This window comes from Lampetra planeri, chromosome 54 (genome assembly GCF_965212315.1).
Source record: "Lampetra planeri chromosome 54, kcLamPlan1.2.h2, whole genome shotgun sequence".
NCBI lineage: Eukaryota > Metazoa > Chordata > Hyperoartia > Petromyzontiformes > Petromyzontidae > Lampetra > Lampetra planeri.
Window position 1 is genome coordinate 4,530,917 of NC_136160.1, and position 18,861 is coordinate 4,549,777.

General features: G+C 60.9%; 1 protein-coding gene across 1 annotated transcript in view; it reads right to left on the reverse strand.

Annotated features, from left to right (window-relative positions):
• Window positions 1-2,165: 2,165 nt before the first annotated feature.
• The window catches only part of LOC144735272 (protein spire homolog 1-like), a 45,837-nt gene continuing 29,141 nt past the window's right edge, over window positions 2,166-18,861 (reverse strand). The window contains 14 exon segments of the mRNA XM_078617785.1: window positions 2,166-2,262; window positions 2,264-2,431; window positions 2,433-2,492; window positions 2,494-2,543; window positions 3,302-3,386; window positions 3,388-3,510; window positions 4,402-4,429; window positions 5,508-5,578; window positions 5,853-5,990; window positions 9,293-9,484; window positions 10,640-10,800; window positions 11,065-11,164; window positions 11,330-11,415; window positions 18,078-18,119. Coding sequence (XP_078473911.1) covers window positions 2,215-2,262; window positions 2,264-2,431; window positions 2,433-2,492; window positions 2,494-2,543; window positions 3,302-3,386; window positions 3,388-3,510; window positions 4,402-4,429; window positions 5,508-5,578; window positions 5,853-5,990; window positions 9,293-9,484; window positions 10,640-10,800; window positions 11,065-11,164; window positions 11,330-11,415; window positions 18,078-18,119 — 1,352 coding nt within the window. The 3' untranslated portion in view covers window positions 2,166-2,214.

The window sequence follows — 18,861 nt, forward strand, 5'->3', positions numbered from 1 at the left end:
CCGGGTCGCCAGGTTCGTAGCGCAGCGCGCTAACCGCTACACTACCGCTCCCCACGACACACACACACAATCACGCACACACAGTCATACACACACACCCTGACCTCATCGTTGAGACTGGGTCACGACCCCTGACCTCACGACACAAACAAAGGGGGGCCACAACCCTGACCTAATCAAACTGGGGTCACAACCCTGACCTCAGACACGGCAACCATCCTGACCTCATCAGAGGGGTAGCGACCTCGTCGCACAAGCAGGGGGTTCCACGACCCTGACCTCGAGATCCCCGACGCTCGCTCTCAGCCTGGTCACTCTCGGCCTCGTCACGCAACAAATAAATATGAGGGGGGGGCGGGGGGGGGGGGACGGGGGGGCGGGGGGGGTGGGGGGGCGGGGGGGGGCCGGGTCCTAAACCCGCACCCCCTAAACATCCTCATGTCGGTCCGGTGCAGATTTACACACAGCGCTCACTCGCGCGTCTGTGTGTGTGTTAGTGAGTGTCTCGGTGTGTGGGTACGTGTGTGTGTGTGTGGGTACGTGTGTGTGTGTTTTATTGAGTGTCTCGGTGTGTGTGGGTGACGTGTGTGTGTGTGGGTACGTGTGTGTGTGTGGGTACGTGTGTGTGTGGGTACGTGTGTGTGTGTGTTATTGAGTGTCTCGGTGTGTGGGTACGTGTGTGTGTGTGGGTACGTGTGTGTGTGTGGGTGCGTGTGTGTGTGTGGGGTGCGTGTGTGTGTGTTATCGAGTGTCTCGGTGTGTGGGGTACGTGTGTGTGTGTGGGTACGTGTGTGTGTGTGGGTACGTGTGTGTGTGTGTGTGTTATTGAGTGTCTCGGTGTGTGGGTACGTGTGTGTGTGTGGGTACGGTGTGTGTGTGTGGGGGTGCGTGTGTGTGTGTGGGTACGTGTGTGTGTGGGTACATGTGTGTGTGTTATCGAGTGTCTCGGTGTGTGGGTACGTGTGTGTGTGTGTTTATTGGGTGTCTCGTGTGTGGGGTACGTGTGTATGTGGGTACGTGTGTGTGTGTGGGTACGTGTGTGTGTTATCGAGTGGTCTCGGTGTGTGGGTACGCGTGTGTGTGTGTTATTGAGCGTCTCGGTGTGTGGGTACGTGTGTGGTGTGTGGGTACGTGTGTGTGTGTGTGTGTACGTGTGTGTGTGTGTTGTATTGAGTGTCTCGGTGTGTGTGGGTGGGTACGGGTGTGTGTGTGTGGGGTACGTGTGTGTGGGTCTTGTGTGGGGTACGTTGGTGTGTGTGGGTACGTGTGTGTGTGTTAGTGAGTGTCTCGGTGTGTGGGGTACGTGTGTGTGTGTTAGTGAGTGTCTCGGTGTGTGGGGTACGTGTGTGTGTGTACGTGTGTGGGTACGTGTGTGTGTGTTAGTGAGTGTCTCGGTGTGTGGGTACGTGTGTGTGTGGGTACGTGTGTGTGTGTGTGTGCCGTGCTGGTCTTCATAGAGGTGCTCGTTATCAGTACTTCCCCCAAAAGTCTGTTCAGGCTATACGGGGAATCTTTGTCCTTGTCCCTGTGTGTGTGTTTTGTGCGTATGTCCTTGTGTGTGTGTTTGTGCGTATGTCCCTGTGTGTGTGTTTGTGCGTGTCGGCGGACGCGCGTGTATCTGTGCGTACGAGTTTCTACGTGTGTGTGTGTTGTGCACGTGTGAGTTTCCGTATCTTCTTGTGTGCGTGCGTGTGTTTGTCCGTGTGCGTGCGCGCACCAAGTATAGGGGCAGTGCCATGCTGATGGAGCGGCCAGCGCGTGGGAACTCGCGCACACGCACACGCGCATGCACATACATGCAGACACACACACGCACGCCGCATCTCACACTTTGCAGTTTGTGCGCACTCCCTGGCGGGCAGCGCCGCTCACTCCACGGGCACCCACGGTGGCGGCCGTCCGTGCCGGTCCCCCACGAGTTCCGTCCACGGCGGCAGAGGTGGCACTACCGCCCCCCCCCCCCCATCCTCCCACGGCCCCGTGCCCCACCAGACACGGCCGCCACCCACCGCCACCACCACCACCGCCCACCACCACCGCCACCACTCGCTTCTCCGCTTGTCCATTTTGATCCTTCGACCGGCGACGGCCGCAGTTTCCGCGTCGTCCCGCGTCCATCAATCTCGGCGGAACTCGTCACCGCCGCCGGCCGCCTGCCGGCCGTCGTCGTCTTTGATTTCTCCGCTGTTGCCGACGCCAAACCCCCGGCGCCGCCTACACCTCCTTGATGGGCGTCTCGCGCGGCACGGCCAGGTGGAACCCCGCGGTTCACGCCGGGGGGGGCCACAGACGTGGCGGCCGCCAGCCCTTCCCCGACGCCGGCGCCGGCGCCGCCCGCCAACTTCCGGGCGCCGGCGCCGGGCTCCAGCGAGCGAGTCTTGTAGCGGCGCAGCCAGGGCGCCCGCCGGTCGCCGTGGAAGGGGTTGCGGCTTCGAGCGGATGATGTCGGCGACGAAGCGGCGGCAGTCGACGCAGACGTCCACGCAGCCCCAGGTCGGCCGTGCTGCGCGTCGGCAGCGCCGGCTCCCAGCCGCCACCCGCCGCTGCCCACCGAGTGCGGGGCTGCCCACAGACGACGGTCGGAGAAGGAGAGAAACGGTTTGTTGTTGTGATCATCATGATTTTGTTATTAGTTCCGCTGGTATACCCCGGGAAAGTCTCACCGAGTCCTCAAGCACACCCCGACCCCCCCACACACCACACTTTAAAACAAGGTCCCCCACGCTACAGCTGGTGGTGTAGCAGCGCCACCTAGCGGGGGTAGCGGTGTCACCTGGTGGTGTAGCGGTGCCACCTAGTGGGGTAGCGGTGCCACCCACGAGGTCACCGCTGGTCCTTGTCATCCGCATCGGACGAACCTCACCTGGCGAGGCCTTTTTCTGCAGGCTGCTCACCTGAAGATAACCTCACCTGAGGACTCCCCCCCCCCAACCCATCACTGCCCCCCCAACCCTCCCCCTGCAACACCCCCAACCCCCCCCGCCCCCACCCCCAACCCCCCCCGCCCCCGCCCCTAACCCCCCCGCCCCCGACCCCAACCCCCCGCCCCCAACCCCCCCCACCAACCCCCCCCCGCCCCCAACCCCCCCCGCCCCGCCCCCAACCCCCCCCACCCAACCTTCCTGCCCCCAACCTCCCCGCCCCACCCCCAACCAAGACGCCCTCCAACCCCCCCCCCGCCCCCCAACCCAGACGCCCCCAACCCCCCCCACCCACCGACCCCCAACCCCCCCCCACCCAACCCCCCCCCCAACCCAACCCCCCCGCCCCGCCGCCCAACCACCCCCGCCCCGCCCCCAACCCCCCCGCCCCGCCCCAAACCCCCCCCCCCCGTCCCACCTGGGTGTCGCCCTCTCGCGCATGGACACGGTGCGGCGTGGTGCGGGGGGTGCTGCGGGAGGAGGAGGACGCTGCAGGGGGGGGCGCCGTGGGGCTGCTGGCGCCGGAGAGGCCGGCGGCGCCCAGCGAGTAGATGGGGATGTGGCCGATGTGCTTGGTGGGGAAACGCATCTGGACGGCCACAACAACAACAACAACGACGACGACGATCATGATAAACAACATCAACGACGACGTTGACAACAATGGCGATGACGACAACGATGACGACAACAACCACGACAACAACAAAGACCACGATAACGACGACGATGATGATAAACAACATCAACGACGACGTTGACAACAACGGCGATGACGACAACGATGACGACAACAACAAAGACCACGATAATGACGACCACAACGACCACAATAACAATGACGACAACAACAACAACAACACCAAAGACGACGATAACAACGACGACAACAACGACCACAATAACAACGATGACAACAACCAAAACAACAACAACGCCAAAGACGACGACAACAACAACAATGCAAAGATGACGACAACAACAACGCCAATAACGACGACAACAGCGACGACAACAGGGGGGGGGGGCGGGGATGTGTTTGTCCTTCCCCCGCACCTCCGATAATTAGTGCAGTTGGCTACGTATGGTGCGAAAGAAGTTCCACGTACGTACTCGTACACACAAATTAAGATAATAATAATAACAGTAATTGAACACCTACTACTACTAGTTGTATTTTAGCAGCTAAGGCCCACTGAGCTCTACAGCTCTTTGTCAGAAGCCACGTGGCCACGAATACACTTACACAGACGCCAGCCTCCACCGCACGACTGCGATTGCATTGCGGCTACGTGGTTGTGGCGATAACGCACGCAACGCACGCAGGAATTCTTGCGCACCGTACGGAGCCAACCGCGCCAATCGAAGGTGCAGCGGCAGGTCATAATGGCTCGTGCGACAGTTGTGGTTGTGACGTGGTTGTGACGTGGTTGTGACGTGGTTGTGACGTGGTTAGAGTGGTTGTGGTCCGAGCTGTTACCTTTTTGCAGCACTGCGAGCAGACAGGCCTGAGCACAGGAGACAAAATGGGCAACAATGACAGATCATCATCATCATCGCGGACAGAGCCACCGATGCCATCACCACTACCGCTGCCACCACCACCGCATCTCGTGGTCGCGGACACCGCTCCCTGGCCTCCACCAGATCCCGCGGCGGCTGCGCGGTAGAAGCAGCGACCTCCACGGCCTGACCCCGGCAGTCGCCCGGAGCGTGGTCTTAGACTCACTCAGAGAGCCACAGACTCGCACAGAGAGCCACAGATTCACACAGAGAGCCACAGACTCACACAGAGAGCCACAGACTCACACAGAGAGCCACAGACTCACTCAGAGAGCCACAGACTCACTCAGAGAGCCACAGACTCGCACAGAGAGCCACAGACTCACACAGAGAGCCACAGACTCACACAGAGAGCCACAGACTCGCACAAAGAGCCACAGATTCACACAGAGAGCCACAGACTCACTCAGAGAGCCACAGACTCACTCAGAGAGCCACAGACTCACTCAGAGAGCCACAGACTCACTCAGAGAGCCACAGACTCACACAGAGAGCCACAGACTCACTCGGAGAGCCACAGACTCACTCGGAGAGCCACAGACTCACTCGGAGAGCCACAGACTCACACAGAGACCCATAGATCTCCCCTGACAGTCTCCCAGTGTCCACTCTGAGGTTTCCTCTTCCCCGTGAGCACCAGACTCGTAGTCACCGCTCCAAATGCCGGTCTTGGCTATCGGCCCTCAGCCCCCCCCAATCCTGCACACGCGTCCCACCCAGCACAACTGTCCCACCCAGCAAAGCTGTCCCACCCAGCACAGCTGTCCCACCCAGCACGGCTGTCCCACCCAGCACGGCTGTCCCACCCAGCACGGCTGTCCCCACCATCACACCAACCACCACCACCACCGCAACTACCACAAGGACAACCACCACGGCGCCTCTCAAACATCTAACTCCGGTCAAGAAACCGGGGGACGCAGGGCAGAGGTCAGGGATCACCGCCTCCACCACCACCCCCAGCCCCCCCCCCCGCCCGTCCCTCCCAGTGCCCCGCCCCCCACGGAGGACCCCCCCCCCCACCTCTTGCAGAAGTGGCAGGTGTAGGCCCAGGTGAAGAGCGAGAATCGCTTCGAGCGGCAGCAGAAGCACATCTGTGGGCGACACGACGCTCACGCTCGGCACACTCCCCACTCACTCTCGTCACGCCGCACAGCCAACCCCAGCCTGCCCCCCGGCCCGCACCCCGGCCGCCCCCCAACCTCCCCCAGCTACCCCAGCTGCCCCCCAGCCTGCCCAAACCTACCCAAGCTACCCCCAGCCTGCCCCAGCTACCCCCCAGCTGCCCCCCAGCCTGCCACAACCTCCCCCAGCTGCCCCCCAGCTATCCCCACACGAGAGGGCAGTGTCGGCGCGATGGGCAAGCACCTTGCCCTTCTTGAGCGCCGTGTAGATCTCCTTGTACTGCTGGAACTTCTCCAGCTCGGCCTTGACCAGCACCTGGCGGATGTGCATCACCTCCTCCACCGTGAGCGCGAGGCTCTCCACCGGGAAGCTGAACTCGTCCTGACGCACGCACGCGCGGACAGACGCACGCGCGGACAGACGCACGCGCGGACAGACGCACGCGCGGACAGACGCACGCGCGGACAGACGCACGCGCGGACAAACACATGCGCACAGGCGCGCGTACAAGCAGACGCGCACGCAGATGCGCGCACGCAGGCAGACACACGCACAGACGCAAATACGCACGCACACAGATGCACGTACACACACACACGCACGCACACACGCACCCACACACACACACACGCGTGCGTCACCACTAGCCCCGAACCAGGCGCGCCGTAAGCAGTCGGAGGTCGGGGGATGGCAAGCGGCGGCTGGTGGTGGCGGCGGCGGTGCGTTGTCCAATCGGGGTTGAGCCGGTCGCCACCCAGGAGGGGTGCGGGGGGAGGGGCAGCGAGCCGTCGACGATGCTCGGTGATCGAACCCTAACCCCGCTCGTTAGCGGCCAGAGTACGGAGCGCGACAAGGTCATCGTGGCGACGCCGTAACGTGCGCTTCACGTGCGGCGACCCCGAGCGCGTCACGCCGGCCACGTGGGATGCTCGTTGCTGGCAGCCGATTGGCTGGTGCAGCGAGCGGGCGTGATGATGTCATCGTCCGGCAATGTCTCTTACGGGAGCTACGAGGTTTGAACTTACGATCCCCGTTTTTCTGATGAAGAGCGTCTGGACAAAGGGAATCTAGCAACGGGGCCTGGCAGAGGTGTTGGCCAAACGACGTAGCGGGCAGGACCCTCCTAAAAATGCCTCTTCGGACTCAAGTTCGTGTGGTTTTCCCCGAGTGAAATAAGTCAATATTACTGCTGCATTAAGGTCGTTAGGACCGGCTCAATCGCATTGGACAATGTGCAATCACCACCACCATCACCACCACCACCATCATCATCACCACCAACACCGCTGCTGCCGCTGCCGTGGCTACTTGCAATGAGCGGAGCTGCCACCATCACCGGCGCAATCAGTGCAGCGGTGTGCAGGGCACAGCTGGCGCGACGAGCGAATCGCGCGACAAGCGATTGATCGCTCGGCTTAAGCGATTGCGTGATCGTGGGATTTGTTTGTTGTTGCGCGGACGGACAGATGGAAGGACGCACAGATGGACGGACGGGTGGACACGGAGACATTGACGGGGGGGGGGGGGGGGGGGACGTTGATCGGATCCCAAGACGCTCGCACCCCTTACCATGATCAACATTCCGTCGGCACGGTGCAGGACCGGCGGTCGCGGTCCGACTTCCTGCATTGATTAGAAGCGTGCGCAGAGAAAAGGCAGCAGGGAAAGGGGGGAGGGGGTGGTGAGGTGGGGGGGGGGGGGTCGTGGAAGAAAAAAAGATCGCCAGAACACAAACACACAAAATGCGAAACGGGGAAAAGGACAAAGCGAAAAAGAACGACACGACACCGAGCAGCGCCGGGTTAGAGGGAGATCACACGCGCGCGCGCGCGCACGTCGCAAAATCAGCCGGGGGTTAAGGGGGCGGGCGAGAGTGGAGCGGGCGAGCCAAGCGGGGGTTGGTGGGGCGAGAGGACGGGGGACGAGAGGGCGAGAGCAAGCGTTGTCCACCCTCGGTTGATTGGGGCGTTGGGTGGCAAGGAGGGAGAGGGATCGGTGGGGGGGGGGGGGGGGGGTCGGGGGTCGCGGGGGCGGCTCGCAGGACGTACCGGCACCCTCGGAGCCCCGACTAGGGGCACAGCGCAGGGCTAACGTAGAAGGCAACCGCCGCTGTGCTTCACAGACAAGTCGAGGCCACCACTGGATGGGGGGTGGGTGCTGCTGCTGCTGATCTGTGGCGTTACCCATTCGAGCTATCATTTGCGATAGACAGGTCACTTCGGAAAAAGACGTTAGGAGCTCAGCGGGCTTCGCCTGGTCAAATAAAAATAGGTTCATTGTTACCGATTTCACTTAGTAAGCTTACCAATCCTCTGCTTTGCACTCCTATCGTCTTTTCGCCGCATTGCTTGTCGTCATAACTTTCGGACCCGCCCCTAGTGGAACATCTGTGACACAAAGAGCTTTGGAGCTTGTCGGATTCCTACAGCATGAAATATTCTGATTGCGAGTAGCTAACGGGTTTAAATATACAGGCGGTTCCCGGGTTACGGAAAGGGTTAGGTTCCGCAGAACGAGCCGTAACCCGAATTTTCCGTACGTGGGAAACTGAACAATTTTCCCGACCAGAATCAACAATAAAATCACATAGCCGTAAATAGTTGTGCCTCCCCTACCCGGTTCGTTGTGCCCAAGTTGTGCTGCCTCTACCCGGTTTATTTTCTCTCAGTTCTCTCAGTTCTCTAGCATACACGACTGTATGCTACAAAAGGAAATTAATTACATAACGCTACAAACATTTTCCATTTGCCATAATCCTCGTGAAGTTCGGGCTCGCCAGGGGGCCCCCGCTCATCGTCATCATCGTCGCGATCCACGGGCAGATAGCCCCCCCCCCCCGCCGCCCGTAGGTGCCCGCTGCTGCACGTGCCGTCAATGTGTTTGCACCTCCCCGTCGTCTTGCGTCACTAGGCACAAGCAGTGGCCACATCTCTCTGGCACCAGTCTCTGACGTCGTCGTCAAGACGATGTCCACGAGGTCTCCCACCCACCCCCACCTCTCTCTCTCTTTCCGGTTCTATCCATTTTTCCCCAAACAACAACACTTTTGAAATCTACCCGTTCGTTGTCCATCCTACGCGCGTGTCCGCACAGTGCCAGTTTCATATGGGGCCACTATGGCGGAGGTCGCAAACGGGTTATGATTCCTTACCCGTACCCGGCCGCACCAGGGTCGCAAACGGGTACCCGTACCCGGCCGTACCCGTACCCTACCCGTACCCAGCTGGGTACGGGTAGGGTACGGGTAGGGTACGGGTATCAGGTACCTGCTTGCGACCTCTGGGATGAAGCCATGTTGCAGGCGCGGGTGGGTTGATTCTAGGAACTTGAATTGTGAGAAGAGACAAGACGTTGGGAAATGAGTGACAAACAGTTACTCACCAGTGACTCACGGCCTACCCGTACCCGGCCGCACCAGGGTCGCAAACAGCTACCCGTATCCGTACCCGGCCGGGTACGGGTAGCCGGGTATCGGGTAGGGTACGGGTATCGGGTACCCGGTTGCGACCTCTGCACTACGGCGACCTCGAAAACACATCGCCCTACCCTTCTCTCAACCCCCCGGTTCGTCCTGACTGCCGATCCCCACGGGGGAACAGTGGAGAGAGTGGGGGGGCGGGGGGGGGGGGATTCGGGTGGGGGGGGGCTGGTGAGGTTCAGGAAGGGTGGGGGGGGGGGCACACCTGCAGGGGGGCCCACTGGGGGGCATCCGAACAAACCAAGTGCAGGGCCTTGCAGAGCAACCCAGCCGCACACAGCAGCGAGACCTCCAGGGGCCACGAGGAGGGTCCCAGGGCCCCCCCCATCGCGGGGGGGGCCCTCCACAGGCTGCTGGCCAGCAGCGGGCCCCCCACAGCCGCCACAAGGGGGGAGGACTACGGTCTCACCGGTAAGGGGAGGGGGTGGGTGGGGGGGGGGGAGGAGGGGGGGGGCCAGCGGTCAACGGGGTTAGAGGTCGCCGGATGTTGACATTGGCGGCGGTGGCGCCGTCGTCCGTGCGGGTCGGCGGGCGGGGGGGGGCCAAGTGCCCCGGCGGCCATCTCGGGTCGATCACCGCCACTCACCGCCGGCGGTGAGCGTAGCCCGGAGGTTGGGCTCGGTAGGAGGAGGGGGGAGGGGGAGGTTGGGGGGCGGGGGGGGGGTGCGATGAAGCATGGAATGGGACGCAAGCGTGCGGCGCGGTAGTGGCGGTCGTGGCACCGCAGAGTGAACCGCGTGGAACCCGAGTCTGGCTCCCAGCCTCACCGCTCGGCTACAAACCTTGGGCGTGGTGGTGGTGGTGATAGCGGCGGTGGCGATTGGGGGGCGGTCGTGGAGTATTGGCGGTGGTGTTCATGTGGTCTTGTGGTCATGGGTGACGGTGGCGATAGCAGTGGTGGCGATGGCGGTGGTCGTGGGTGGTGGTGTTCATGTGGTCATGTGGTCATGGGTGGCGGTGACGGTGGCGGATAGCGGTGGTGGCGGTGGTCGTGGGTGGCGGCGGCGGCGGCGGCTTTACCGTGGCGGGTGACGACGAGGAGCTGGCGGTGGCGACTCGCGAGGGTGGCCAACGGGGCGGAGGACACGATGATGATGATGATGGGACACGACACGAGGGACGCACACACACGGGGACCGTCAAGCGCCGGCAACGCCACCCGGTGGCGCCTCTGGTGGTTGTGGCAGTGCGGGCGGTGACGGCAGTGGGGCCGATTGTGACGGTTGTAGTACTGACTGGTGGCAGTGGTTTTTGTGGTTGTGTTGGTGGTGGTTGTGTTGGTGGTGTTGGGGGTAGCCCTTGCAATGGTTGCCGCGGTGGTGATGGCGATGCTGGTCGTTGCGGTGGTTGCGGTGGTACTAGTTGCACTGGCGATGCCGATTGTCGTCGCAGAGGTGTTGTGGTGGTGGTGGTGGCCCTGCTGTGACGGTGGCCGTGCTGTGGCGGTATTGGTGGTGTTGTGACGGTGGTGTTGGTGTAGTGGCGGCGGAGGTGGTGTTGTGAAGGTGGCCCCTTTGGTGACGGTGCCAGCGTCGGTGGCGCCGTCTCTCACCAGCGAGCGCGAGTCCTGGCGCACGGGGCGTGGGAACTCTCGCGCCGCCGTGGTGGTCGGCGTCTCCTTTTCGATGGAGTGGCGCCGTGGGCCTGGCAGGCGGCGCTCCGGCTGCGGCGTCAACGACACCGGCATGAAGCTCAGGTGCAGCGAGCGCCGGTCTGCGGGCGCCGGCAGTGCGGGGGGGAGGGACGGGGGCGGGGGGGGGGAGCGGGTGAGGGGGGGGGAGCGGGTGAGGTGGGGGGGGGGGGGGATCCCAATGTTTATACCGCGGCTGCGTGTTGGTTTGGCGGCCGCCCCAGTCAAGACCCCGGGCCTCCTGCCCCCCCAAGCCCACCGCCAACACCCCCCACCACGACCGGCGTGGTTGTGGCCTCACGCACGCACGCACGCACGCACGAGCTGGCGCCGGCGGTGGTGCTCACCCCGGGGCCCCGCGTCGCGCAGGAAAGGCGACATGTCGCCCAGGTAGTCGAGTGTCCCGGCGTCGCCGAGGCTGCCCTCCTCCTGCTCCTCCTGATCCTCCTGCACGCACGCACATGCACGCACACACACATGCACACACACATGCAAACACACGCACGCACACGCACGCACACGCACAGTCCCAGCGCTCACCAAAGCACACGGACTGGCAACCAACTCATGCTTTTGGTGGTGGTGTTGCTGGTGCTGCCGGTACCACCGCACCTCGAACTCTGCCTCCATCTCCGCCAGCGTTGGCGCCTTCAGCAGCTTCTTCTTGCGGACGCGGCGCCCGTCCGGAGTGTCGATGTCTGCCCACGGCACGCACACACACAAACACACGCACACACACACACATAAACACACGCGCACACACAAACACACCCACATGCACACCCACACACACCCACACACCCACACACAAACACACCCACACACACACACATAAACACCCACCCAAACACACACACACCCACACACAAACACACACACCCACATACAAACACACACATACACACAAACACACCCACACCCACACAAACACACCCACACACACACACACCCACACACACACAAACACACACCCAAACACACACAAACACACCCACATACAAACAACAACAACAACAACAACCGCCATTCGCCACTAAGTGGCGGTGACGTCACCACGACGCTTGTGCCAGGCCATGTGCACCTTGAGGCCACGTGAAGTGTCGAACGCCCGCTGGCAGGAGGTCACGGGGCAGACCCAGGTGCCACGGGTCGACTGACCGAGATGACCGAGATGACTGGCTGATGCACCACCTGTGCCCCCTACTGTGCCAACTTGCTGTGCTTTAGCCACCCGGCGCTCCGCTCGTTGTTGTGAGCGTCGCTCCTCCGCCCTCCGTTGTTGTTGGAGGGCGACTGCCTCCAACTGCCCAGTAGCGTCCTTCACGAGCCTCCTCCACTGAGGCCGATCTTGACACCGCTGGTACCAGTCATCGGCAAGTCCACTCAGCTCCACGTCCTCCTGTACCACATCACTCCATCTCTTCTCTAGCCCGTGCCGCGCCCGTTTAGCCCCCTCGATCCGGCCGAACAAAAGCTGTTTAGGCATGCGGTGGCTGGGCATGCGGGCTACATGACCCAGCCAACGCAGCCTTGCCTGCCGGAGGAGCTCACTGATGGGACTTTGCCCAGATCTTTCAAGGACTTGTGAGCTCCTCACACAATCCAGCCTGGTTAAACCCAGGATGGATCGTAGGCAGGCCAGCCTAAATGTTTCCAACCGGCGAAGATGCTCCACTAGGGGGGTCCACGTTTCGCAAGCATAGAGAAGGGAGGGAATGACCGTGGCCGAGAAGACCTGAAGCTTCGTGCGGAGCGACAGACCAGGTAGCTTCCACACAGCGTTACGCAACCGATGAAAAGATATTGCCGCTCGACTGATTCGGAGTGAGACCTCTGCTGATAAACTGGAGCCGGTCATGAGCACACTGCCCAGGTATGGGAAACTCTCTACTCTCTCCACAACTGCCCCATCACCGATTGGGAGTTGTGGGGGCGGAGTGCCCGATGGTACAAAATACCCAGGCAGGTGCTTAGTTTTGGTGGGGCTGATGGTAAGGCCCCACCTCTTAGTGGCACGCTCCAGTCTCAGCAGCAGCGTCTCCAACTCCTCTTCTGAATGAGCAGCTATTACCAAATCATCGGCATACATAACGTGGTTGACCAATAGGGAGCCATCCCTTGATCGCACCCGGGCGTCGATCAGCCTCCCATTGTATCTGTACCAAATGGTAATTCCCCCGGTACAGCTATTGAAGGCTTCACGAACTACGCAGTCGAAATAGATGTTAAATAATGTGGGAGCCAGAGGACATCCCTGTCGCACCCCAAGGTGTACAGGGAAAGGCTCCGACTCCCGGCCACGTAGTTTTACCCGGGCCCGCTCACCATCATGAAGGTCCTTAATGATCGTGAGCAGAGGGTCAGGGACTCCGAAAGCACGAAGAACAACCCAGAGCCCAGTCCTACTGATGGTATCATAGGCCTTGACCAGGTCAATAAAGCAGAGATGTAGGTCTTTTTGGAATTCCCTACACCTCTGCTGTAGCAGACGGACAGAAAATATGGCATCTGTGCAGGACCGCCCTTTCCTGAAACCGCATTGGGGCTCCGCAAGCCTCTCCTCAGCATGCCTAGCAAGGCGATGTTGAATAATCCTTGCCAGGACCTTACCCGGCACACTGAGGAGTGAGATGCCCCTGTAGTTGTTACAGTCGGTACGGTCCCCCTTCTTAAAGAGGGGGACCACCAGGGCATCCTTCCAGTCCTGCGGAACCCGTCCAGTGGTCCAGACTGTTGTTATGATGTCATATAGGGCAGTCTGTGCACAAACGCCACCCTCCCTCAGCATTTCGCCTGGGAGATCATCTCTGCCCGGTGCCTTCCCTGGTCTCAGACTCCGGATCGCCCTCAGTACTTCCTCAACAGCCGGTACCTCAGCCAGCCACTCACAGGGGGTGACCTCTTCCAATATTTGAGGCACCGCAGCCTCAGCAGGGTTATCCCCACTTTGTGCCATGATGTTTTCCTGGCTGAGAGATTTTCTCTCCCCCAGGACCTCACAGAAATGCTCAGCAAATCTGCAAACCTGTTCCTGGGGGTCGGAGATTGGATCACCGTTTTTTCCTCTAATGATGGTAATAGGTGTGGCGCTGCAGGTTACTTTTTTGATGGAGTTAAATAGTGATTTGTGATCGCGGGCCACTGAGGCAGACTCCATCTCCTCAGCAACCCGCGACCACCACCCATCCTTACAGCGCCTCACGGCTCTCCGAACCTCCGAGCGAAGACTGCGGTAAACCTCCTCATTCTCTGACGTGGGATGCTGTAGGCGATGAGAGTGGGCCTGTCGCTTTTTCTCAATTAACCTGAACACCTCCTCCGTCAGCCAGGGTTCCCGGGGAGGTCTGGACCGCGTACCCAAAGCAGCCATTGCAGCTGCATGAGTCACAGTCTTAAACCTCGCCCATTTACCCTCGACATCAGGTGGAGTGGGGGACGATGCCAACCCCAGCTGCAAGCGATGATGAAATTCTCGCTTGCAACTTTCATCAGCTAACTTAGACCAGGCCACTTTTGGTTGGAATGGGATCCTGGGTGTACACCCACCACCGGAGTGGAAGAATGGCAGGCGCATCTTACAGATGACTAGTCGATGGTCAGAGGGCAGATCAGCTCCACGGTAGGTCCTGGTGTCAAGGACATGGGCTCGCATCCGCTGGTCCGTCACTACGTAGTCCAGCAGATGTTCTTGCTTGGACCCGGCATGCATCCATGATGTTGTGTGGATGCGCCGATGCCGGAACAGCGTGATGGTAATTACAAGCCCATGGGCTGCACAAAAATCTAGCAGCCTCCTACCGTTATTATTGAGCTGATCTGGCCCATGCCTTCCAATCACTCCAGACCAGGTGCCAGTATCATGACCAACTCGGGCATTGAAGTCACCCAACAAGATGACTCTGTCCCGAGTGGCCACTTTAGCCAGCACCTGTGACAGGAGGTCATAGAAAGCGTCCGACTCATCGGCTTTGCCTGCATCCCTCCACAGATGTTCGTCTTCGGTGGGGGCATAAGTAACCACGACCACCACTCCTCGCCTCTGGTTGATGGGAAGGCGAGCCCAAAGTAGCCTGGGGCTTACAGCTTCCCACACCTCACCGCCACGCTCCCACGCCCCCTTCATTCTTTTGTTCAGAAGAAGAGCCACACCCTGTTGTTTGGCAGTCTCCTGCCCCGAGTAGAGGACTGTCCACCCCTCATGGTGGCAGGAGCCAGAACCGGTCCACCGGACCTCCTGAATGCCACAGAGATCCAGGCGGGTACCGGTCCAGCTCCCGACAGAGGAGTGGCAGCCTCTCCTCCGCAGTGAGCGTTCGAACATTCCACGTGGCCATCCGCAATGGTTTTTCGTTGTTTCTGGAGGAGCCCCGAGGGTTAAAATTCAATCTCCTGGCTCCGCCAAATGGGGTTTGGCCAGGAGACGTCATAAAAGCCTGACCCCCCGGGGCCTCCGGCACAAGCTTATTAATTACAGGTTTATGTTTACTTCGTAGTTTAGTGGTGGTTAATTGAAGGTGGAGGGGTTACCAGCCCCTCGCACCCGTCCAGAGCCCCCGTTTAGCCACTGTGGTGGTCACAGACGCCATGAGGGGAGAGGCCAATGGGCATTGGCCCTCCCCCCACAGCACTGCCCACGACAATGTTGCCCGTCCGGCACCGCACGAACAATACTACGGCAACACCACTATGGTAACACCAATACGGTAACACCACCGCGGTAACATCACTATGGCAACACCACTATGGTAACATCACTATGGCAACGCAGCGGCACCACCACTACGGCAACACCGGCAACACAGCGGCACCACCACGACGGCACAAAAGCAGCGGCACGAAGCAGCGGCTAAGAAGCGACGGATGGCGTGGGATGGTGGGATGGGGGTGGGGGGATGGTGGGATGGGGGGGGGAGCGCATGGGATGGTCACGGCACAGGGAAACTGCAGGCTCGGCCGACAGGTCTGGGCCTTGTAGCGCCAAGGTCTGGCCTGGACATCCCGCGGCCGTGACGGCTCCCCTGCCAACTGTCCCGCCCTCGCTCGCGCACGCACAGACACGGACAGTAGCGCGGCACAGACACGGACAGTAGCGCGGCACAGACACGGACAGTAGCGCGGCACAGACACGGACAGTAGCGCGGCACAGACACGGACAGTAGCGCGGCACAGACACGGACAGTGACGAGGCACAGACACGGACAGTAGCGCGGCACAGACACGGACAGTGGCGAGGCACAGACACGGACAGTAGCGCGGCACAGACACGGACAGTAGCGCGGCACAGACACGGACAGTAGCGCGGCACAGACACGGACAGTGACGAGGCACAGACACGGACAGTAGCGCGGCACAGACACGGACAGTAGCGCGGCACAGACACGGACAGTAGCGCGGCACAGACACGGACAGTGACGAGGCACAGACACGGACAGTGGCGAGGCACAGACACGGACAGTGGCGAGGCACAGACACGGACAGTAGCGCGGCACAGACACGGACAGTAGCGCGGCACAGACACGGACAGTGACGAGGCACAGACACGGACAGTGGCGAGGCACAGACACGGACAGTGGCGAGGCACAGACACGGACAGTGGCGAGGCACAGACACGGACAGTGGCGAGGCACAGACACGGACAGTAGCGAGGCACAGACACGGACAGTAGCGCGGCACAGACACGGACAGTGACGAGGCACAGACACGGACAGTGGCGAGGCACAGACACGGACAGTGGCGAGGCACAGACACGGACAGTGGCGCGGCACAGACACGGACAGTGACGAGGCACAGACACGGACAGTGGCGAGGCACAGACACGGACAGTGACGAGGCACAGACACGGACAGTGACGAGGCACAGACACGGACAGTGACGAGGCACAGACACGGACAGTGGCGAGGCACAGACACGGACAGTGGCGCGGCACAGACACGGACAGTGACGAGGCACAGACACGGACAGTGGCGAGGCACAGACACGGACAGTGGCGAGGCACAGACACGGACAGTGACGAGGCACAGACACGGACAGTGGCGAGGCACAGACACGGACAGTGGCGAGGCACAGACACGGACAGTGGCGAGGCACAGACACGGACAGTGGCGAGGCACAGACACGGACAGTGGCGAGGCACAGACACGGACAGTGGCGAGGCACAGACACGGACAGTGGCGAGGCACAGACACGGACAGTAGCGAGGCACAGACACGGACAGTAGCGAGGTAAGACACGGCCATGCCGACACACACGGAAGCCAGGCGAATATTGGTTTCCCTCAAGATTTGTTTCACCACGGGAATTCAAATTAGTTCAACCTGCAAACATTTGTTCCCCTGACCCTATGTGTACCCCTGGGGTCGGGGTTAGGGGTCGGGGTTAGGGGTCGGGGTTAGGGGTCGGGGTTAGAGGTCGGGGTTAGAGGTCGGGGTTAGAGGTCGGGGTTAGGGGTCGGGGTTAGGGGTCGGGGTTAGGGGTCGGGGCTAGGGGTCGGGGCAAGGGGTCGGGGCTAGGGGTCGGGGCTAGGGGTCGGGGCTAGGGGTCGGGGCTAGGGGTCGGGGCTAGGGGTCGGGGTTAGGGGTTCGTGTTTGGGGCGAGGCTGGTGGAGGAGCGATCGGGTTGTCCAGGCGGTTGTTGAGGCTGCCACTTCCCTAATGCAGAACCAAACCTTGGCCGTGTCCTTCCTCTAACTCAGCGCTGGGCCTCCCCCTCCTCCTCCTCCTCATCGCGCCGTCACGGCACTGAAGCTCAACTCATCTTCTTGGTTCTTTCGGTAAAGTCACGTAGAAGGGAAGTAATAAAATAATAAAAATAAAACATAATACAATAATTCTCACGACGTTTCGGCCACAACGCAAGCAGCCGTCCTCAGGTGAAGACCAGGTCTGTCGGGGAGACAGCTTCTACGTGATTTTACCGAAAGAACCAAGAAGATGAATCCCTGCAGTCACGAAAGCTTTAAATCGAAGCTCAACTCAGCCAGACCGGTACCAGACCTGGGTTACAACGGCTGGCAACCCGACCTCACCGCCTTCAGCAACCCCGCAGCGACCAGCGTGGCGAAGTATGGCTGTACAACCCCCTAGGACCCGACAAGGCGTCCGTCGTGGCGGCGGGGGCGGGACCTTCATCCAGCAGTGTATTGACAAATAAATAGATAAATACAGTAGTATTTATCTATTTAGTTGTGGCTTTCAAGGAGAGAACCGGTATTCGGAGGGCGCACACAATCACAATTGCGTCGGCGCAAGCGGAGGGCTGGCGTGCATGTGGGGAGAGAGCAAAGCGAGGGAGCGAGCAAGCGGGCAGGCCCGTGACGACGGGGTCACGTGGCGGGGGGAGGGGGGGTCAGCTGGTACCGTACCTGCCAGGTCAAAGCTCTGTGACATGCTAAGCGGTCTCAGGGCTGGGGAGGGGTCAGGGGGGTACCGGGTCACACACGTACGCACACACGCACACGCGCACACACGCACGGGCACACACGCACGGGCACACACACGCACACACACACACGGACACGCAGGGACAAAAAATAGAACCAAGGATGACAACGGTCGTCAAAGTAAAACGAAGATGCGTGGGATGGGAGGCGGGCGCAGAGGGATTGTGAGGATGGTGGGGGGGGGGGGGTGTTGATGGCGAGCGGTGAGCGAGTGGTGAGCGATTGGTGAGCGAGTAGTGAGCGAGCGATTGGTGAGCGAGCGGTGAGCGAGTAGTAAGTTAGTGGTGAGCGAGCGGTGAGCGAGTAGTAAGTTAGTGGTGAACGAGCGAGCGAGCGGTGAGCGAGCGGTGAGCGAGTAGTAAGTGAGTGGTGAACGAGCGAGCGAGCGGTGAGCGAGTGGTGAGCGAGTGGTGAGCGAGTGGTGAGCGAGCGAGTGGTGAGCGAGCGAGTAGTAAGCGAGTGGTGATCGAGCGAGCGAGTGGTGAGTGAGCGAGTGAGCGAGTGAGAGAGTAGTAAGCGAGTGGTGAGCGAGTGGTGAGCGAGCGAGTGGTGAGCGAGTAGTAAGCGAGTGGTGAGCGCGCGAGTGAGTGGTGAGCGAGTAGTAAGCGAGTGGTGAGCGCGCGAGTGAGTGGTGAGCGAGTAGTAAGCGAGTGGTGAGCGCGCGAGTGAGTGGTGAGCGAGTAGTAAGCGAGTGGTGAGCGCGCGA